The sequence below is a fragment of the Nerophis lumbriciformis genome, linkage group LG22, assembly GCF_033978685.3.
Source record: "Nerophis lumbriciformis linkage group LG22, RoL_Nlum_v2.1, whole genome shotgun sequence".
Taxonomy (NCBI): domain Eukaryota; kingdom Metazoa; phylum Chordata; class Actinopteri; order Syngnathiformes; family Syngnathidae; genus Nerophis; species Nerophis lumbriciformis.
The window spans coordinates 42734197-42757517 of record NC_084569.2 but is presented as its reverse complement, the minus strand read 5'-3'; the positions used below and the strand labels follow the sequence as shown (position 1 = coordinate 42757517).

The 23321-nt window shown below is 45.0% G+C and overlaps 1 protein-coding gene across 1 annotated transcript in view; it reads right to left on the bottom strand.

Annotated features, from left to right (window-relative positions):
* Positions 1 to 17042, bottom strand: part of casc3 (casc3 exon junction complex subunit) — a 30410-nt gene extending 13368 nt beyond the window's left edge. The window contains exons 1-6 of the mRNA XM_061973942.2: positions 16664 to 17042; positions 8201 to 8225; positions 8076 to 8131; positions 7811 to 8008; positions 3060 to 3208; positions 2813 to 2986 (exon numbers count right to left, since the gene is read on the bottom strand). Coding sequence (XP_061829926.2) covers positions 2813 to 2986; positions 3060 to 3208; positions 7811 to 8008; positions 8076 to 8131; positions 8201 to 8225; positions 16664 to 16870 — 809 coding nt within the window. The 5' untranslated portion in view covers positions 16871 to 17042. The remainder of the gene's footprint in view (positions 1 to 2812; positions 2987 to 3059; positions 3209 to 7810; positions 8009 to 8075; positions 8132 to 8200; positions 8226 to 16663) is intronic.
* Between the last annotated feature and the right edge of the window lie 6279 nt (positions 17043 to 23321).

Genomic DNA, 23321 nt, shown 5'->3' with positions numbered 1-23321 from the left:
TAAAATGATGGTACCAAGTACTCAAGTATAAAACCCACCATCAAAACAGAACAATAATACTGTCACTTAAATAAAATAAGGGCTACAGTACACCTAGTTTTAAATAAAGCAGCATACGTGATGTATCCACTGACACAAATTAGCATCAAGCTCGTCGCTCACTTTCTTCCTACCTCCACCAGATAAACGAGTCCGCTTTCCATCGATTGCTGACTGAGATAGTAGTTCTCCCTTTTTTTTGTTTCCATTCTCGTACACGTTTTGGGTCAACGTTAAGCTGCCTGGCCGCTGCCAAACCAGAATTCTGCTCCGCATACTTCACAACCGCCAGCTTGAACTTTAAGTCAAACTTACTGTTCTTTTTTCGCCTTAAAGTATTCCCGTCCATCAGTTGTGGTGTACCGGTATCCTGTTCATTCAACTCACTGCTACTGTTGCTCGCCATGTTGAAACTTTTCCTCGTGGGTTTGTTGTTGTCGTTGAGTGTGCGTTACGCTATACGCGTGACCCATCGCAATATGTGGATTACCCAGAATCCCCACGTAACGTCTGCTGTTACCGTAATTACCAGAATTACTGCACCTTTGCTTTTCCTTTTAGCTTATAAATTGGGCTCAATTAAATCAATATGATTTTAATCTAAATTATGCAAATAACAGCCCACGGGCGGCTATTTGGACATGGGCGGTTATTAGGAAGAGGCGGTTAATTCACAAAATGGGGTCAGACCCCGGGCGGCTATTAGGACATGGGCGGTTATTTGCACAAGGGCGTTTATTTGGTAATACCGTATTTTCCGCACTATAAGGCGCACCTAAAAACCACAAATTTTCTCAAAAGCTGACAGTGCGCCTTATAACCCGGTGCGCTTTATATATGGATAAATATTAAGATTCATTTTCATAAAGTTTCGGTCTCGCAACTACGGTAAACAGCCGCCATCTTTTTTCGCCGTAGAAGAGGAAGTGCTTCTTCTTCTACGCAAGCAACCGTCAAGGTAAGCACCCGCCCCCATAGAACAGGAAGCGTTTCTTCTTCTACTGTAAGCAACCACCCGCCCGCGTAGAAGAAGAAGAAGAAGCGCGCGGATATTACGTTTCATTTCCTTTGTGTGTTTACATCTGTAAAGACCACAAAATGGCTCCTACTAAGCGACAGGTTTCCGGTTCATGAAAAGACGCAATCTCTCCATCCGCACACGGACTACTATTTCACAGCAACTGCCTAAAGACTTTCAAGAAAAGCTGGCTACTTTCCGTGCATATTGTAAAAACAAGATAGCTGAAAAAAAGATCCGGCCAGAGAACATTATCAACATGGACGAGGTTCCACTGACTTTTGATATTCCTGTGAACCGCACTGTGGATACAACGGGAGCACGTACGGTGAATATTCGCACCACAGGGAATGAGAAGTCATCCTTCACTGTGGTTCTAGCTTGCCATGCTAATGGCCAGAAACTTCCACCCATGGTGATATTCAAAAGGAAGACCTTGCCAAAAGAGACCTTTCCAGCCAGCGTCATCATAAAAGTTAACTCGAAGGGATGGATGGATGGATGAAGAAAAGATGAGTGAGTGGTTAAGGTAAGTTTACGCGAAGAGGCCGGGTGGCTTTTTTCACGCAGCTCCGTCCATGTTGATATACGACTCCATGCGCGCCTACATCACGCTGGTTTTTAATAGATTATTAAAGTTTGACTGACCTATCTGACTGTTTTTTTGACATTCCTTTAGCGCAGTTAGATGCGGCTTATAACACGGGGCGGCTTATAGGTGGACAAAGTTTTGAAATATGCCGTTCATTGAAGGCGCGGCTTATAACCCAGGGCGGCTTATGGTGCGGAAAATACGGTAGATAGGTTTCCCATGACGTCCGCCATCGTGTGTCAAAACTAAGCGAAGCGTGTATGCAAACACTTTCAACCAAGCACGCCTCTATTGTTATTTCTGTGCGAAATGGGTCACGTGTGGGGTTATAGAAATATTGTGAATTCAGGATAAGGAACCACAAAGTACTATGATAATCCTAAGGTCACTGTAAAGCAGGGGATATAAAGCACAACCTGTGGCTGGCGAGAATAAATGGAAAACACTCAAGTTTGCTCTCATCATTTTCTAATTGTAATGTTTTCCTTGTGGATGATAAAGGCTGTTATGCTTATGGAAGTAGCCAGTAAGATTGATGTGCATCTTCATGCTGGCTTCAAGTGCAAATACCAATGCAGCAACATGTGAAGATATTTCACCTACGCCTGCCATACATGTACAGTGTCTTGATATGACCCATGGCACACATGGATCACTTGGAATACACATTTATCTTCCTTTGTCCTGTAGCCATTCACACACAAAGACTTGTAGCCCTTGAGCTCACTGACATTGTTCACCAAATAGTTGACCATGTCTGGGTAACTTCAATCAGTCTTTTCCCATCTCATACAGATCTTTATGGCCAATATCCTTCCATTTCTGTAAAAACCTGGCTTTACAATCCCCATGGAACGTCTGTCTGTAGGAAACTTTCCTGTCCTCTTAGAAATGTCCCCAAGTTAAAATCATTGTCCAAGCAAAAGTGCGAAAAATATTGAGAAAAGTGCCACAGGCGAATAAAGCAAGTTACGACACACAAGGTGGCGGCTGCCGCGAGGATTACCCATAATCCTTTGCCAACGGAAACCCATGTATTAAAAGGGCTTGGATTGACAATATTCCTTACATGAAAACTGTATTGTGTTTCCATTGGGCCTTGGGAAGGGATGAAGTACCAGTGTAATAACATTGTCATCACTAGCTATGAATAATCTCCTCACCGAGGTCGCCGCTGTCTGAACGCACGCTCTCCAGAATGGCAGCCGTTGCGGATATCGTAACCGTAGATGGCGATGAGCTCCTCGCGACTCTTAGGCGCTTGCTCATCCTCCCTGAACCGGTCATGCTCCCAGCACCCTTCGTCCTTCCAGAGCTTGCGGTTCCTGCCTTTGGGCCTGGAGCGAGAGCAAACAAGACAAGGCCATGTGAAGCAAGAGTTTCAAAAGGAGTGCTGTGATCTTTGTGGACCTCTCCTCCTCCTGGCTCTGGCCTCTGACATCATGCTCAAAGAACAGACCCTTCCGAGGGATGTAAGCCGGGTTTTTGCGGTCTTCGTCGTCATCAAGCTGCTGGCCAGATTTCCCTCCCGCTTTTGTCTCGGGGTCACTAGTGGACTCCTGCAGGTCAGATATTAAAGACAACTAAAGGTATATTATGGAGCACTTTGCCTTTCAAAGACATACATGGGATTTAGTATTGTTATTGAGGCACATTGTTACATATTTGTTAATACAATGACAACCTACTTAGTCCCATGAATATGCATGGTAGGGGTTTATTTTTAGGTAGGGAACATTTACTTTGGTACAGAGGCGTGCAATATCCCAAACTACCTTCTGAAACCCGGAAGTGCCTCTCGGTCACATCTCTGCAATAGTCCATGGAACATGATTCCTACATGTTTGTGCATACAGGTAAAAGCCAGTAAATTAGAATATTTTGAAAAACTTGATTTATTTCAGTAATTGCATTCAAAAGGTGTAACTTGTACATTATATTTATTCATTGCACACAGACTGATGCATTAAAATGTTTATTTCATTTAATTTTGATGATTTGAAGTGGCAACAAATGAAATTCCAAAATTCCGTGTGTCACAAAATTAGAATATTACTTAAGGCTGATACAAAAAAGGGATTTTTAGAAATGTTGGCCAACTGAAAAGTATGAAAATGAAAAATATGAGCATGTACAATACTCAATACTTGGTTGGAGCTCCTTTTGCCTCAATTACTGCGTTAATGCAGCGTGGCATGGAGTCGATGAGTTTCTGGCACTGCTCAGGTGTTATGAGAGCCCAGGTTGCTCTGATAGTGGCCTTCAACTCTTCTGCGTTTTTGGGTCTGGCATTCTGCATCTTCCTTTTCACAATACCCCACAGATTTTCTATGGGGCTAAGGTCAGGGGAGTTGGCGGGCCAATTTAGAACAGAAATACCATGGTCCGTAAACCAGGCACGGGTAGATTTTGCGCTGTGTGCAGGCGCCAAGTCCTGTTGGAACTTGAAATCTCCATCTCCATAGAGCAGGTCAGCAGCAGGAAGCATGAAGTGCTCTAAAACTTGCTGGTAGACGGCTGCGTTGACCCTGGATCTCAGGAAACAGAGTGGACCGACACCAGCAGATGACATGGCACCCCAAACCATCACTGATGGTGGAAACTTTACACTAGACTTCAGGCAACGTGGATCCTGTGCCTCTCCTGTCTTCCTCCAGACTCTGGGAACTCGATTTCCAAAGGAAATGCAAAATTTGCATGGTTGGGTGATGGTTTGGGGTGCCATGTCATCTGCTGGTGTCGGTCCACTCTGTTTCCTGAGATCCAGGGTCAACGCAGCCGTCTACCAGCAAGTTTTAGAGCACTTCATGCTTCCTGCTGCTGACCTGCTCTATGGAGATGGAGATTTCAAGTTCCAACAGGACTTGGCGCCTGCACACAGCGCAAAATCTACCCGTGCCTGGTTTACGGACCATGGTATTTCTGTTCTAAATTGGCCCGCCAACTCCCCTGACCTTAGCCCCATAGAAAATCTGTGGGGTATTGTGAAAAGGAAGATGCAGAATGCCAGACCCAAAAACGCAGAAGAGTTGAAGGCCACTATCAGAGCAACCTGGGCTCTCATAACACCTGAGCAGTGCCAGAAACTCATCGACTCCATGCCACGCCGCATTAACGCAGTAATTGAGGCAAAAGGAGCTCCAACCAAGTATTGAGTATTGTACATGCTCATATTTTTCATTTTCATACTTTTCAGGTGGCCAACATTTCTAAAAATCCCTTTTTTGTATTAGCCTTAAGTAATATTCAAATTTTGTGACACACGGAATTTTGGATTTTCATTTGTTTCCACTTCAAATCATCAAAATTAAATGAAATAAACATTTGAATGCATCAGTCTGTGTGCAATGAATAAATATAATGTACAAGTTACACCTTTTGAATGCAATTACTGAAATAAATCAAGTTTTTCAAAATATTCTAATTTACTGGCTTTTACCTGTATATATATTTGAGTGCTCACTTTTACACTAACTACATTGTGGAGAGTACCAGGATGAAAGTACCCTTTGAGAAGAAGAGAAACCTTTCTTTTAGCACAAAATGCTGAAAGAAAATGAAGACTGCATTTCTACATTATATTTGACATTTAGATTTCTTCTTACCTACCAACCTTTTGGACACTTACATGCCCCATGTAATGTTGAACACACCACATCATTTACTAACATTATCATTGCAAATGTCCAATTCTACAGCATGCATGCAAAGAATGTTTCCTATTGGGCAACTATATCCTAGAGCCACACCCCCTCAGGTAATATACTTCCTGTGCTGTGACCTCTGTGGCGCCACGCGAGTTCACTTCCTGTTGCCATTATTTCTTCAAGTATAGATGGATCCCTGTCTGTAGGTTTGATGTACACAACTGAAGTTCTTATGTCCCTTCTTAATGGGGAAAGACGTTAAAGGAGCCATATGGAATAATGTCATTAAATGGCACTGATGTGTCAAAAGGCATTAATAGATCATGTTATTTTCCAATACCTCTATAACTGATAACAGTAGTTCATCCAGGATATGCTCATTGGATTTACAGACCCGAAAAATTGTTATTGTTTTCATTTTGGCGCCCCGCCCACCACCGTTTAACCAATTAGAAAGTCTGGGATTGTGTCACATCCAGGAAGCCAGTTACACACCACCATCTTGGTCCAGCTACTGCCACTGGTAAAGTTACTAAACATGTCAGACCTTAGTCCATCTAAAAGTTACCGTTCTCATCTTATTCATGACAAAACCAGGATTTGGATGCCTTTGAAAGATGGAGACCATTGAAGATTTTTTCATCGGACACCAAACTTGCTAATTTTCTCCTTGATCGGCAAGTCCGGCATTTAGGTTTTCTTATGACTTGTAATAAATGGACATTTGGTATGTAAACTATATTGTCCAATAGTTTATGATCTTGTCTAACAAAGCTAGTATGCAACCAATGTTAGCATGCCAGCACAGTCAATGACACATGGACATACTGTACATGCTAACGGGGGAAATATATTAAGTTAAGGTAGCAATGATTGTCACACACACACACACACTAGGTGTGGCGAAAGTATTCTTTGCATTTGACCCATCACCCTTGATCACCCCCTGGGAGGTGAGGGGAGCAGTGAGCAGGAGTGGTGGCTGCGCCCGGGAATCATTTTTGGTGATTTAACCCCCAATTCCAACCCTTGATGCTGAGTGCCAATGCCCGTTAGCATGTATGCCCATGTGTCATCCAACTGACAGGACAACATATACTTTTATGCTGATAGACTGAGGAAAAGGGTTCCAACATTAGTCATCATGGCAATGTGAAACCAAATCACATGATCAAATAGACATGACCTACTTCTTCCTGAAAATAGCCTCATTTCTGTTTCAAATGTGTTGGTTAGAGATTTGTTATTGACTTGTCTATTCAGCTATTATGGTCCCAGCACCTCAACTCCTAGCAAGAGGCAGTGGAATTTGGAAGTTCCTTGGAGTCGCCCAGTCTATCCAGCTGGATTGGGCTGCGTATCTGCCAACCTCAGTCAGGGAGAGGGGACTACAGAAGTTTGACCGTGATTGCAGTACAATTTATTAGGGCTGCGAATCTTTGGGTGTCCCACAATTCGATTCAATATCGATTCTTGGGGTCACGATTCGATTCAAAATCGATTTTTTTCGATTCAACGCGATTCTCGATTCAAAAAGGATATTTTCCCGATTGAAAAGGATTGTCTATTCATTGAATACATAGGATTTGAGCAGGATCTACCCCAGTCTGCTGACATGCAAGCAGAGTAAAAAGCTTTTATAATTGTAAAGGACAATGTTTTATCAACTGATTGCAATCATGTACATTTGTTTGAACTATTAAATGAAGCAAAAATATGACTTATTTTATCTTAGTGAAAATATTGGACACAGTGTGTTGTCAAGCTTATGAGATGTGATGCAAGTGTAAGCCACTGTGACACTATTGTTCTTTTCTATAAATGTCTAATGATAATGTCAATGAGGGATTTTTAATCACTGCTATGTTGAAATTGTAACTAATATTGATAGTGTTGTTGATAATATTCATTGTTGTTGGTTTGTTGTGTGTGGTGTTTGTGTCTGCTCTCAATTGCTCTGTTTATTGCACTTCTGAGTGTTGCTGGCTCGGCTTTGCTTTTGGAATTGGATTGCATTGTTATGGTATTGCTGTGTATTGTTTTGTTGGATTGATTATTAAAAATAATAATAAAATAAAATAAAAAATAGATTTTTTTAAAATGAGAATCTATTCTGAATCGTACAACGTGAGAATCGCGATTCGAATTCGAATCGATTTTTTCCCCACACCCCTACTATTTATGGCCACATTATTACATATGGCACCTTTAATGTCTCTTGTAACCGTGTTAGCATTTAAGCTTGCTAGCGTAAATGAGCAGTATGACTGGTCCGGGAGTTGAACAAAGGTTTTATAATCATTTGAATTGAAAAAGGCAATAACAACCGTCGGGAGTGGTACATTATCATTACTGCCCTTAATCATTTTATACTACATCAACCTATCTCAGAAGGCGTTTTCCAACTAGAGCTTTTAAGCATGGTGAAAGAATACTTGGTAACTGCTGATCCTGAGAAAGCAATACACACTGAGTCCTGCAGTTCACCACCTGGTACGTGTAGGTAGGTCTCACCTGACCATCACCGCTCTGTCGCTCTCCTGCAGAGTTGTCCTTGTCCTCCAACACTTTGTCTTTACTCTGCTCTTCCTCATCCTCATCCTTCTCGCCTACTGCCGCTTCAGCAGGAGTGGGAAGTTGGGGTTTGTCGGTGGTGGCTGCTGGAGCTTCTTCATCGCTGTAGCGACCCGCCTCATCCTCTTCTTCCGCTCCCTGAGAGAGGAGCAAGTTCCAGCAAACACCTTGGAGAAGCACTTTTTAGTAGGAGGGCCACATTTACCTCTGAGTGGGAGGCCACTTCTTCTGGATCTGCACTGTCGTAGTCTGAGAGGACAGCTGCACACACACACACAGTGGTGAGACAAAGTCGGTGTGGAGCACATGTCAAATGTACCTGAGACATACCTTCTCCTACTCCGTCTTCACTCTCCTGCAGAGAACAAAATGTACTATCAGACTCACTTCCAACTATTGCCTTCTTTTACACACAATTGTTTGAGCAAAACAAACAAATGTCAATGCCGCACAATAACAAAAGAAAATCTCTTTACAAATCTGAAATCCTTTGCATTTGATTGGGGATGCAGCGAAATGACAATGCTGACAAGAACTGGAGTTACCTTTTCCCACACACAGGAAGATTACTGCTCAGAAATGTTGAACAAGTTGAATATTTACAGTTTTTGGAGTCTCATTCACACTATAAGAGAACCTGTCAAACAATCAGGTGTTTGCTGTCATTGGATTGTATGAATGGAGCTTGATATTCCATTTCTTCTTTCATTTTCTCCTGATTCAGCTTGACGTTCAAACTAGTCATCTTATATGTTTGCATGTGACTGTGTGGGTCCTCTCCAAAGACATGCACCTGTCTAGTGCTGCACAATCAATCACATTTTAATCCTGATTTTAGTCGTTACGATTAAATGAGGGTGATAGTCTGCGATATTTACCGTATTTTCCGCACTATTAGCCGCACCTAAAAACCACAAATTTACTCAAAAGCTGACAGTGCGGCTTATAACCCGGTGCGCTTTATATATGGATTAATATTAAGATTCATTTTCATAAAGTTTCGGTCTCGCAACTACGGTAAACAGCCGCCATCTTTTTTCCCCGTAGAAGAAGAAGTGCTTCTTCTTCTACGCAAGCAACCGCCAAGGTAAGCACCCGCCCCCATAGAACAGGAAGCGCTTCTTCTTCTACTGTAAGCAACCACCCGCCCGCGTAGAAGAAGAAGAAGCGCGCGGATATTACGTTTCATTTCCTTTGTGTGTTTACATCTGTAAAGACCACAAAATGGCTCCTACTAAGCGACAGGTTTCCGGTTCATGAAAAGACGCAATCTCTCCATCCGCACACGGACTACTATTTCACAGCAACTGCCTAAAGACTTTCAAGAAAAGCTGGCTACTTTCCGTGCATATTGTAAAAACAAGATAGCTGAAAAAAAGATCCGGCCAGAGAACATTATCAACATGGACGAGGTTCCACTGACTTTTGATATTCCTGTGAACCGCACTGTGGATACAACGGGAGCACGTACGGTGAATATTCGCACCACAGGGAATGAGAAGTCGTCCTTCACTGTGGTTCTAGCTTGCCATGCTAATGGCCAGAAACTTCCACCCATGGTGATATTCAAAAGGAAGACCTTGCCAAAAGAGACCTTTCCAGCCGGCGTCATCATAAAAGCTAACTCGAAGGGATGGATGGATGAAGAAAAGATGAGCGAGTGGTTAAGGGAAGTTTACGCGAAGAGGCCGGGTGGCTTTTTTCACGCAGCTCCGTCCATGTTGATATACGACTCCATGCGCGCCCACATCACGCTGGTTTTTAATATATTATTAAAGTTTGACTGACCTATCCGACTGTTTTTTTGACATTCCTTTAGCGCAGTTAGATGCGGCTTATAACACGGGGCGGCTTATAGGTGGACAAAGTTTTGAAATATGCCGTTCATTGAAGGCGCGGCTTTTAACCCAGGGCGGCTTATGGTGCGGAAAATACGGTATAAAGATGAAAGATGTTTTGCATGCCATGTAAACGGGCTAATAAAAAGACTTATGAAGATGAAATATGTTTTGCACGCCATGTAAACGGGCTGAGAAAAAGACTTATGAAGAAAAAGACTTGCTGCAATCGCTTTCACTTAAGGTGTTCATGTGTGATTTCCACAAGCGTCTGTACAGATGGTAGGAGAAACACGGCATGTCTGGATGACTGGCCTCCATATTTCCAGTGGTTACCTCAGAGTTACAAAAGCGCTTTATTATGAAGCTGGCTGTGGCACATTCTTTCTGACGTCACTTCCTATGTGGGGCGATAAATGCTTTAAAATGTAATATCGGAAATGATCTGTATCAGTTTCAAAAAGTAAAATGAATGACTTTTTACGGAGCGGTACATATCCCAGTAAGCAGCCTCTCCGCTCTCCCCTACACAACACAGGAGTTGACGACTGCAGCATGAGAGGTTTATTGGCCACGCTTGATGACCTCATCAAACCGCCGCGAGCACAGCATAACAACAACAACAAGAGTGTGTTGTTGCCGGTGCTGTAGCAGTGGCTAACAAGCGAACTCGCTCGGTGACTGACTAACGACACCATGTCTATGGTTTGGGATTATTTTAAAGTGTGTCTGACGGACAAAAAACTTGCAATGACTGCAAAAAGTTGGTTCTGCGAGGAGGAACCAAGACGTCTTCCTTTAATACGAGCAATTAGATCTCCCACCTCTTCAAGAATCATGAGGAGATACACCATGAATACAAGCGGAAGATGGATGAAAAGTAAGGCTGAAACGACGCGTCGACGTAGTCGACGTCATCGGTTACGTAAATACGTCGACGCCATTTTTGTGCGTCGATGCGTCGCATATTTACGTCACACTACTGTCATGGCGGATCGCAAAGCAGACGGTGCGAGAGAGGGGAAAAAAGCACGCCAAAAGTCATCAAAAGTGTGGGAGTATTTCAATAAACGGCCTAATAATGTTGTATGCACACTGTGTCGAGCGGAAATGGCCTATCATAGCAGCACAACGGCTATGAACGAACATTTGAAAAGAAAACCGACAGCGTTCTTGCCATCACCATCAACTAGTCAATGGTCCGCGTGAGTATACGTTGTCATCATTACACAAAAACATGAATGTGTCATTTGTATCTGCGTTGTAAATTCATAAACTAAAGCACCGTTTCGCTCTGAGAGGTGCGTTTGGCGTGCCTGTTCAGTGTTTACAAAGACGCGCTCCTCTTTAACGCTGTGGAGAGGCGGGGCCGGCGAGCGAGCGGCGAGGTGGGGCGCGCCGGGAGCGACGCCGCAATCGTGCCCAGGTGCGCGATCCGCGCACCTGGGCACGATCATCCAATCTCCTCTCGCTGAAGAAAAGGGTAGCAGCAGAGAGAGAGGGAAGAGAGACTGGAAGGAGCCAGAGTGAAGCTGACGTGGAGCGAGAGAGGAGGAGAGACAGAGACAGGACGACGAGCGAGCGAGGAAGAGGAGCTGAAAAGCGAGGAAAGAAAGAGAAAAGAGTTGGAAGAGAAAATACTTTGTGTAAAATTAAAAGATTGTAAACCTGGCAAAGCCGTCTGGCGTTCAGTCTGTCGGTCCTGAAAGAACCCCACGGCACAAGACGTGTCACAAACGCTAACGTTAATTAGTTGTGCAAATACCTTTTACAACATTAACGATTACATATACTATGTACAAACCAACAATTAACTTTCACTTTAATCATACTATCATTATTGTGTTATTAAGCAAAATAAGCAATACTTTTACTTTTGTTGAAATGTTTACATTGTTACAGAATATTTTGTTTTGCACTTTTTTGTATTGGATGTTTATCTTTGTTTTTGCACATTTTAGCAAATAAGCAATACTTTTACTTTTGTTGAAATGTTTACATTGTTACAGATTATTTTCGTTTTGCACTTTTTTGTATTGGATGTTTATCTTTATTTTTGCACATTTTAAAGCAAAATAAGCAATACTTTTACTTTTGAAATGCTTATACTATTGCAGAATATTAAGATTTGCACTGGATGTTTACTTTTATATTTGCACATTAAAAAGCAAATAAGCTACTTTTAATTTTGTTAAATGTTAAAAGTTTTAAATGTTTACATTGTTACAGAATATTTTGTCATGTTGTTGTCAATGTTGACTGAGTGGCCATACTTTTTTTTTTTTTTTGTAAATAAAAGCCATGCCTTTTGAAAAAACTGGCCTACATTTATTTTTTCATCTTCATTTTAAATTTAAAAAATAATCGGTAAAAGGAAAAATAATCTATAGATTAATCGAAAAAAATAATCTATAGATTAACCGATTAATCGAAAAAAATAATCTATAGATTAATCGATAGAAAAATAGTCGGTAGCTGCAGCCTTAATGAAAAGCAAACACCAAAAAAAAAGTAGTACCACACAGTGGTCGCTTAAAGACTCCGCCGAGAAAAAACAAAAATACAACAAAAAACACCCCAGGGCGAAAGCCCACGTTGTGGTCAGGGACAACGCACGCAGTATGGCAAAAGCTACGGTGGAGTTTGGTGTGGCGAGTCTGGCCTGCATGGCGCACACTTTGCAGCTTGCAGTGAGCGGAGGTGCCCTGTCTCAACGCAGCATTTCAGAAGCTCTGGCTGACTGGTAGGCCACTTCAAGCACTCACCACTAGCTTGCAGCACATTTGTGTTACACATACAAATACAGTAGAGCAGGGCAGATTACCATTTCCAGTTATACAGTATACCAGGCAGCCTTGCACTATGTTATTGTTTACTGTATGACTCTAGTATACTCTGGACCTTCATTGTTTTTGTAGCTGTTGTTTTGAGGCATGTTTAAAAAAAATTAAAAATAATGCAATTTGTGAAAGTCAAAGTATAGTATTTGCCATAGTTGTAGTGGGCATCAGGATTATCTCAGGGAGAGCATGTCCCAAATTCCAAGCTGCTGTTTTGAGGCATGTTAAACAAAATAATGCACTTTGTGACTTCAATAATAAATATGGCAGTGCCATGTTGGCGCTTTTTTCCATAACTTGAGTTGATTTATTTGGGAAAAGCTTGTTACATTGTTTAATGCATCCAGCGGGGCATCACAACAAAATTAGGCATAATAATGTGTTCATTCCACCACTGTATATATTGGTATCGCTTGATATCGGAATCGGTAATTAAGAGTTGGACAATATCGGAATATCGTCAAAAAAGACATTATCGGACATCTCTAGTGGGGCGCAGTCTTTCTGCTGTCACTTCCTCTCCGAACTCAGTTTGTAAAGGATCAATGAGTCCATACAAAGCTCAGAGCCAGAGATTCAAGAAATACACGGCGCACTTACCCGTGTGAAAAATTATCCGAGGAGGGGAACCTTAAACTCTGGTTTAGTGTGGCTGAAACGGGGCTTAGGCTAAATAATGACTCGTTTAAGGGGTTAAACGACATCATTGCCTATGGTTGAGGCGGTCCTGACAGTAACGTGTCCGTTCTCTTTAAAACAATGTGCGCTGATTTTAAGGTGTAACAAGTCACATGCACCAAATGACAACACACGTAATTAAACATGTCGTGTCGGTAAATAACGCTTCTTAGAACAACCAATAAATAGTGTATGTGTACACACACACACACACACACACACACACACACACACACACACACACACACACACACACACACACACACACACACACACACACACACACACACACACACACACACACACACACACACACACACACACACACACACACACACACACACACACACACACACACACACACACACACACACACACACACACACACACACACACACACACACACACACACACACACACACACACACACACACACACACACACACACACACACACACACACACACACACACACACACACACACAAGCTTTGTGCCCTGGTGGAGGATTCTAAAAGAGACGAGTGTTGGTGACCAAGACAAGATGACGAGTGTTGGTGACAAGACGACGAGTGTTGGTGACAAGACGACGAGTGTTGGTGACAAGACGACGAGTGTTGGTGACAAGACGACGAGTGTTGGTGACAAGACGACGAGTGTTGGTGACAAGACGAGAAATGCTGGTGACAAGACGAGTGTTGGTGACAAGACGACGAGTGTTGGTGACAAGACGACGAGTGTTGGTGACAAGACGACGAGTGTTGGTGACAAGACGACGAGTGTTGGTGACAAGACGACGAGTGTTGGTGACAAGACGACGAGTGTTGGTGACAAGACGAGAAATGCTGGTGACAAGACGAGTGCTGGTGACAAGACGAGTGCTGGTGACAAGACGAGTGCTGGTGACAAGACGAGTGCTGGTGACAAGACGAGTGTTGGTGACAAGACGGGTGACAAGACGAGTGCTGGTGACAAGACGAGTGCTGGTGACAAGACGAGTGCTGGTGACAAGACGAGTGCTGGTGACAAGACGAGTGTTGGTGACAATACGAGTGTTGGTGACAAGACGAGTGTTGGTGACAAGACGAGTGTTGGTGACAAGGTGACAAGACGAGTGTTGGTGACAAGACGAGTGTTGGTGAAAAGACGAGAGTTGGTGACAAGACGAGTGTTGGTGACAAGGTGACAAGACAAGTGTTGGTGACAAGGTGACAAGACAAGTGTTGGTGACAAGACGAGTGTTGGTGACAAGACGACAAGACGAGTGTTGGTGACAAGACGAGAGTTGGTGACAAGACGAGTGTTGGTGACAAGGTGACAAGACAAGTGTTGGTGACAAGACGAGTGTTGGTGACAAGACGAGTGTTGGTGACAAGACGAGTGTTGGTGACAAGGTGACAAGACAAGTGTTGGTGACAAGACGACGAGTGTTGGTGACAAGACGAGAAATGCTGGTGACAAGACGAGTGTTGGTGACAAGACGACGAGTGTTGGTGACAAGACGACGAGTGTTGGTGACAAGACGACGAGTGTTGGTGACAAGACGACGAGTGTTGGTGACAAGACGACGAGTGTTGGTGACAAGACGACGAGTGTTGGTGACAAGACGACGAGTGTTGGTGACAAGACGAGAAATGCTGGTGACAAGACGAGTGCTGGTGACAAGACGAGTGCTGGTGACAAGACGAGTGCTGGTGACAAGACGAGTGCTGGTGACAAGACGAGTGTTGGTGACAAGACGAGTGTTGGTGACAAGACGAGTGCTGGTGACAAGACGAGTGCTGGCGACAAGAAGACGAGTGTTGGCGACAAGAAGACGAGTGTTGGCGACAAGAAGACGAGTGTTGGCGACAAGAAGACGAGTGTTGGCGACAAGACGAGTGTTGGTGACAAGAAGACGAGTGTTGGTGACAAGAAGACGAGTGTTGGTGACAAGAAGACGAGTGTTGGTGACAAGAAGACGAGTGTTGGTGACAAGAAGACGAGTGTTGGTGACAAGAAGACGAGTGTTGGTGACAAGACGAGTGTTGGTGACAAGACGAGTGTTGGTGACAAGAGTGCTGGTGACCAAGACGAGTGCTGGTGACAAGACGAGTGCTGGTGACAAGACGAGTGTTGGTGACAAGACGAGTGTTGGTGACAAGACGAGTGTTGGTGACAAGAAGAGTGCTGGTGACAAGACGAGTGCTGGTGACAAGACGAGTGCTGGTGACAAGACGAGTGCTGGTGACAAGACGAGTGCTGGTGACAAGACGAGTGTTGGTGACAATACGAGTGTTGGTGACAAGACGAGTGTTGGTGACAAGGTGACAAGACGAGTGTTGGTGACAAGACGAGTGTTGGTGAAAAGACGAGAGTTGGTGACAAGACGAGTGTTGGTGACAAGGTGACAAGACAAGTGTTGGTGACAAGGTGACAAGACAAGTGTTGGTGACAAGACGAGTGTTGGTGACAAGACGACAAGACGAGTGTTGGTGACAAGACGAGAGTTGGTGACAAGACGAGTGTTGGTGACAAGGTGACAAGACAAGTGTTGGTGACAAGACGAGTGTTGGTGACAAGACGAGTGTTGGTGACAAGACGAGTGTTGGTGACAAGGTGACAAGACAAGTGTTGGTGACAAGACGAGTGTTGGTGACAAGGTGACAAGACAAGTGTTGGTGACAAGACGAGTGTTGGTGACAAGACGAGAGTTGGTGACAAGACGAGTGTTGGTGACAAGGTGACAAGACGAGTGTTGGTGACAAGACGAGTGTTGGTGACAAGACGAGAGTTGGTGACAAGACGAGTGTTGGTGACAAGGTGACAAGACAAGTGTTGGTGACAAGACGAGTGTTGGTGACAAGGTGACAAGACAAGTGTTGGTGACAAGACGAGTGTTGGTGACAAGACGAGAGTTGGTGACAAGACGAGTGTTGGTGACAAGGTGACAAGACAAGTGTTGGTGACAAGACGAGTGTTGGTGACAAGACGAGAGTTGGTGACAAGACGAGTGTTGGTGACAAGGTGACAAGACGAGTGTTGGTGACAAGACGAGAGTTGGTGACAAGACGAGAGTTGGTGACAAGACGAGTGTTGGTGACAAGTCAAGTGTTGGTGACAAGACAAGTGTTGGTGACAAGACGAGTGTTATGGTTAAACACATGACGTTAGCAGCATTGAGAGAAGAGTAGTCGTAATTGACTCCTTCTTAAACTCCATGAACATATATTTCATTGCTTCGGTGACAATACACGGAAGCTGCAAATCAAACCAAAAGTGACATAAAGAAATGTTGATGGGAGAAATTTGGCGCAGAGGAGCTAACGTTAGCATGGAGCTAACGTTAGCATGGAGCCAACGTTAGCACGGAGCCAACGTTAGCACGGAGCCAACGTTAGCACGGTGCTAACGTTAGCACGGAGCTAACGTTAGCATGGAGCTAGCAGTAAGTACTCACACACTCGGACGCCACTTCCTTCACTTCGATGCGGGTCGAAACGCTCTCCGCCGGTTCAGGGTCCTTCACGCGGGCCTTGGTAGTCTGGGAGCCAGTCACCTGGCTGTCCGAACCTGAACCTGAACCCGAAGCCGAACCCGAGCCGGACCCGTCTTCATCCTCGCTGTCTTGGGACGCGCGTCTCCTTCTGCGCCGCCGATCCGCCATCTTAGCAGTGGACTGACGCCGAGAGCGCGTTGCATTCTGGGTGAACGACTTCTTCTTCGTCCTCGGCTGTTGGCGGCTACGTCATCGCTGACTACTGCCCCCACGTGGCGGATACGTCATCGCTGTCTACTGACCCCCACGTGGAACAGCTTGCGTCAAAGTGTGTCGTTCATCTGGTGGTGGCCAGACTTTGTCTTGTGAACGACGAGCTCACTCAAACATTCCTTCTCCCTCCATGAAACATGGAGTGTCTTCTTCGTGACGTCACTATCTAGCACCATCTGCTGGTCACATTGTGTATCGCAGTCAGTTTGGCCTTGAGGGTGCATGGGAGTTTGCCCAACCAGTCTACATGTGCTTTGTGGACTTGGAGAAGGCATTCGACCATGTACCCCGGGAAGTCCTGTGGGGAGTGCTCAGAGAGTATGGGGTATCGGACTGTCTTATTGTGGCGGTCCGCTCCCTGTATGATCAGTGTCAGAGCTTGGTCCGCATTGCCGGCAGTAAGTCGGACACGTTTCCAGTGAGGGTTGGACTCCGCCAAGGCTGCCCTTTGTCACCCATTCTGTTCATAACCTTTATGGACAGAATTTCTAGGCGCAGTCAGGGCGTTGAGGGGATCTGGTTTGGTGGCTGCAGGATTAGGTCTCTGCTATTTGCAGATGATGTGGTCCTGATGGCTTCCTCCGGCCAAGATCTTCAGCTCTCGCTGGATCGGTTCGCAGCCGAGTGTGAAGCGACTGGGATGGGAATCAGCACCTCCAAGTCCGAGTCCATGGTTCTCTCCCGGAAAAGGGTGGAGTGCCATCTCCGGGTTGGGGAGGAGATCTTGCCCCAAGTGGAGGAGTTCAAGTACCTGGGAGTCTTGTTCACGAGTGGGGGAAGAGTGGATCATGAGATCGACAGGCGGATCGGTGCGGCGTCTTCAGTCATGCGGACGCTGTATCGATCTGTTGTGGTGAAGAAGGAGCTGAGCCGGAAGGCAAAGCTCTCGATTTACCGGTCGATTTACGTTCCCATCCTCACCTATGGTCATGAGCTTTGGGTCATGACCGAAAGGACAAGATCACGGGTACAAGCGGCCCAAATGAGTTTCCTCCGCCGAGTGGCGGGTCTCTCCCTTAGAGATAGGGTGAGAAGCTCTGTCATTCGGGGGGAGCTCAAAGTAAAGCCGCTGCTCCTCCACATGGAGAGGAGCCAGATGAGGTGGTTCGGGCATCTGGTCAGGATGCCACCCGAACGCCTTCCTAGGAAGGTGTTTCGGGCACGTCCGACCGGTAGGAGGCCACGGGGAAGACCTAGGACACGCTGGGAAGACTATCTCTCCCGGCTGGCCTGGGAACGCCTCGGGATCCCCCGGGAGGAGCTGGACCAAGTGGCTGGGGAGAGGGAAGTCTGGGCTTCTCTGCTTAGGCTGCTGCCCCCGCGACCCGACCTCGGATAAGCGGAAGAAGATGGATGGATGGATGGATGGATGGAGTCAGTTTGGCTGCATAATACTATCTAGCACCATCTGCTGGTCACATTGTGTATCACAGTCAGTTTGGCTGCATAAAAACCAGTGATTGATGCAGCGGCTCCATGTGTACGTTGGTAGACCTCACTCCTTGACAACCTTGAAGAGCAGTGCTGATAGCTCGGCCTTTTAATACACAACTATTATAACAACAATTGATTGATTGATTGATCAATAATGCAACGAAAAGTCGTTCTTATCTGTACTGTGAAGTTCAAATTTGAATGACAATAAAAAGGAAGTGTAAGTCTAACTCACATCATGTTTCTTCTGCAGTGACTGTGCCAGAGCTGGACATGCATTCTACTGAGGTGGCAAATTACAATAGAATACAATGGACTTTATTGTCATTATATTTGCATATAACGAGATTAAGGACTCCAACTTAAGGTGCGGTAGTGGAAACAAATATGAGAAGAATAAATTATCATTATTATGGGAAACTTATCAAGGAACTGTTTGTAATATTAGGTCCATCAGCGCTAAATATTATAAACTTATCACTTTCCTCTGGCACTGTTCACCTAGCATTCAAAAAAGCGGTTATTCATCCTCTGTTCAAAAGACCTAACCTCCCATCCTGACCTCATGGTAAACTACCGGCCGGTGTCCCACCTTCCCTTTATTTCCAAAATCCTCGAAAAAAAATTGTTGTCTTAAAAGTAGCCAATGAAGGGGCCTGTCTCACATGGAGAGGGAGATGGTTCCAGAGTTTGGGAGCCGCAACAGAGAAGGCTCTGTCCACTCCAAGCTTGCACTTTGATTGGGTACCTCCAGGATCAGCTGATCAGCTGACCTGAGGGAGCGGGTGGGGGCATAGAGGTGGAGCAGCTCAGAGAGGTAAGGTGGGGCAAGACCACGTAAGGATTTAAAAACGAGTAAAATCATTTTAAAAAGGACTCTAAAAGACACAGTGGAGGGAGGCTAAAACAGAAGTCATGTGCTCTCTTTTTCTTGTGTTTGTTAAAAGTCTGCAACTGCAGACGTGAGACTAATTCCAAAATACAAAGAGTTTCAGTAATCCAGCCCAGATGTGATAAAGGCATGGATTACTGTCTCTAACTGTTGCCTAGAAAGAAGTTTTTTAACCTTGGCCAGCTGACGTAAATAAAAATAAAAAAGCTGTCTTTCACCACTGTGCCAATCTGACGCTCCAATTTAAAATCACTGTCAATACCAAAGCCCAGGTTGGTGACCATGGTCTAACGTGCAAAGCCAAGGGGCCAAAGTCAACAGGGGGAGCTCACAGGTACCACTAGGTCCAAACACTATCACGTCTGTCTTCTTTTCATTGAAATTGAAGAAATGTAGGGCCATCCAGGCCTTGATATCATCAAGACAAGCCCATCCAGGCCTTGATATCATCAAGACAAGCCCATCCAGGCCTTGATATCATCAAGACAAGCCCATCCAGGCCTTGATATCATCAAGACTTGCCCATCCAGGCCTTGATATCATCAAGACAAGCCCATCCAGGCCTTGATATCATCAAGACAAGCCCATCCAGGCCTTGATATCATCAAGACAAGCCCATCCAGGCCTTGATATCATCAAGACAAGCCCATCCAGGCCTTGTTATCATCAAGACAAGCCCATCCAGGCCTTGATATCATCAAGACTTGCCCATCCAGGCCTTGATATCATCAAGACAAGCCCATCCAGGCCTTGATATCATCAAGACAAGCCCATCCAGGCCTTGATATCATCAAGACAAGCCCATCCAGGCCTTGGTATCATCAAGACAAGCCCATCCAGGCCTTGGTATCATCAAGACAAGCCCATCCAGGCCTTGATATCATCAAGACAAGCCCATCCAGGCCTTGATATCATCAAGACTTGCCCATCCAGGCCTTGATATCATCAAGACAAGCCCATCCAGGCCTTGGTATCATCAAGACAAGCCCATCCAGGCCTTGGTATCATCAAGACAAGCCCATCCAGGCCTTGATATCATCAAGACAAGCCCATCCAGGCCTTGATATCATCAAGACAAGCCCATCCAGGCCTTGTTATCATCAAGACAAGCCCATCCAGGCCTTGATATCATCAAGACTTGCCCATCCAGGCCTTGATATCATCAAGACAAGCCCATCCAGGCCTTGATATCATCAAGACAAGCCCATCCAGGCCTTGGTATCATCAAGACAAGCCCATCCAGGCCTTGATATCATCAAGACAAGCCCATCCAGGCCTTGATATCATCAAGACTTGCCCATCCAGGCCTTGATATCATCAAGACAAGCCCATCCAGGCCTTGATATCATCAAGACTTGCCCATCCGGGCCTTGATATCATCAAGACAAGCCCATCCAGGCCTTGGTATCATCAAGACAAGCCCATCCAGGCCTTGATATCATCAAGACAAGCAAGTAATGTCTGCATTGAAGAGGCATGATTTCTCTTTAACGCAAAATAAATGTGTGTGTCATCGGCATAACAATTTAAAGAAATATCATGCTTTCTTAGGATTGAGCCCAGGGGAAGTCAATAAATAGAAAAGAGCAGTGGTCCTAAAACTGAGCCCTGTGGGAGCCCACATGTCAAGGGAGCACTGATCTGGCGTTTACCAGAGCAATTCTGGCAGGAGATGAGACCGGCGTCGCAGCACACCAGGAATCCTGGCACAGCAACTTTAAAATGGAATGATTCGCCCCACGTTGGCGGCACCAGGCTGAGCAGGTGCGGGTGAGGCGCGTCCAGAGTCTCTCATCGGGTCCGATTTCCGGTACAGGGTAACCCGATGGATCCACGGAGGGCCAGAAAGCAACAAGGGAACCGCTTAATCCATTTCCCGTCCGGGCAGCGCTGGAAGAGCACGCCAACAATACTCTCTGCTTTACCCGCCGGCCACTACGGTTGTCGCGGGGACGCTTCCGCCAAAAGCTCAGGGCTGGAAGCCGGAAGGATGCCACCTGTGCAACAAATCCAGTGGTGAAATTTCCTCGCTCCTAAATATTCCAAAGTCAACTGTCGGCTGTATTATAAGAAAAGTGAAGAGTTTGGGAACAACAGCAACTCAGCCACCAAGTGGTAGGCCAGGTAAACTGACAGAGATGTCAGCATAGTGCAAAGACTTTCTGCACAGTCACTTGCTACACAGCTCCAAACTTCATGTGACCTTCCAATTAGCCCACGTACTGTACGCAGAGAGCTTCATGGAATGGGTTTCCATGGCCGAGCAGCTGCCTCTAAGCCATACATCACCAAGTCCAATGCAAAGCGTGGGATGCAGTGGTGTAAAGCTGGACTCTAGAGCAGTGGAGACGCCTTCTCTGGACTGATGAATCACACTTTTACATCTGACAATCTGATGGACCAGTCTGGGTTTGGAGGTTGCCAGGAGAACGCTACATTTCGGACTGCATTGTGCCGAGAGTGAAATTAGGTGGAGGAGGAATTATGGTGTGGGGTTGTTTATTTAGGAGTTGGGCTTGGCCCCTTAGTTCCAATGAAAGGAACTTTGAATGCTCCAGGATACCAAAACATTTTGGACAATTCCATGCTGCCAACCTTGTGGGAACAGTTTGGAGCGGGCCCCTTCCTCTTCCAACATGACTGTGCACCAGTGCACAAAGCAAGGTCCATAAGGACATGGATGACAGAGTCTGGTGTAGATGAACTTGACTGGCCTGCACAGAGTCCTGACCTGAACCCCATAGAACACCTTTGGGATGAATTAGAACGGAGACTGAGAGCCAGGCCTTCTCCACCAACATCAGTGTGTGACCTCACCAATGCACTTTTGGAAGAATGGTGGAAAATTGCTATAAAGACACTCGGCAACCTTGTGGACAGCCTTCCCAGAAGAGTTGAAGCTGTAATAGCTGCAAAATGTCATATTGAACCCTATGGGTTAGGAATGGGATGGCACTTCAACTTCATATGTGAGTCAAGGCAGGTGGCCAAATACTTTTGGCAATATAGTGTATGTTGCTCCAGAACTGAATGTACAGTGGTGGTCAAAAGTGTACATAGACTTGTAAAGAACATCATGTCATGGCTGTCTTGACTTTACAATCATTTCTACAACTCTTATGTTTTTGTGATGTAGTGATTGGAGCACATACTTGTTGCTCACAAAAAAACATTCATGAAGTTTGCTTCTTTTATGAATTTATTATGGCTCTACTGAAAATGTGAGGGTGAAAAGTATACATACAGCAATGTTAATATTTGCTTACATGTCCCTTGGCAAGTTGACCTGCAATAAGGCACTTTTGGTAGCCATCCACAAGCTTCTGCTTGACCACTTGACCACTAAATTGCTGCAGTTCAGCTAAATGTGTTGCTTTTCTCACATGGACTTGTTTCTTCAGCATTGTCCACACGTTTAAGTCAGGACTTTGGGAAGGCCATTCTAAAACCTTCATTCTAGCCTGATTTAGCCATTCATTTACCACTTTTGAGGTGTACCCAACCTCCGGGCTGATGATTTTAGCTTGTCCTGAACAATTTGGAACTAATCCTCCTTTTTCATTGTCCCATTTAAAGCAGCAGTTCCATTGGCAGCAAAACAGGCCCAGAGCATAATACTACCACCACCATGCTTGACGGTAGGTTGGTGTTCCTGGGATTAAAGGCCTGACCTTTTCTCCTCCAAACATATTGCTGGGTATTGTGGCCATTTTTGTTTCATCTGACCACAGAACTTTCCTTATGTAGTATATATATATATACAGTGGGGCAAAAAAGTATTTAGTCAGCCACCAATTGTGCAAGTTCTCCCACTTAAAATGATGACAGAGGTCTGTAATTTTCATCATAGGTACACTTCAACTGTGAGAGACAGAATGTGAAAAAAAAATACAGGAATTCACATTCTAGGAATTTTAAAGAATTTATTTGTAAATTATGGTGGAAAATAAGTATTTGGTCACTTCAAACAAGGAAGATCTCTGGCTCTCACAGACCTGTAACTTCTTCTTTAAGAAGCTC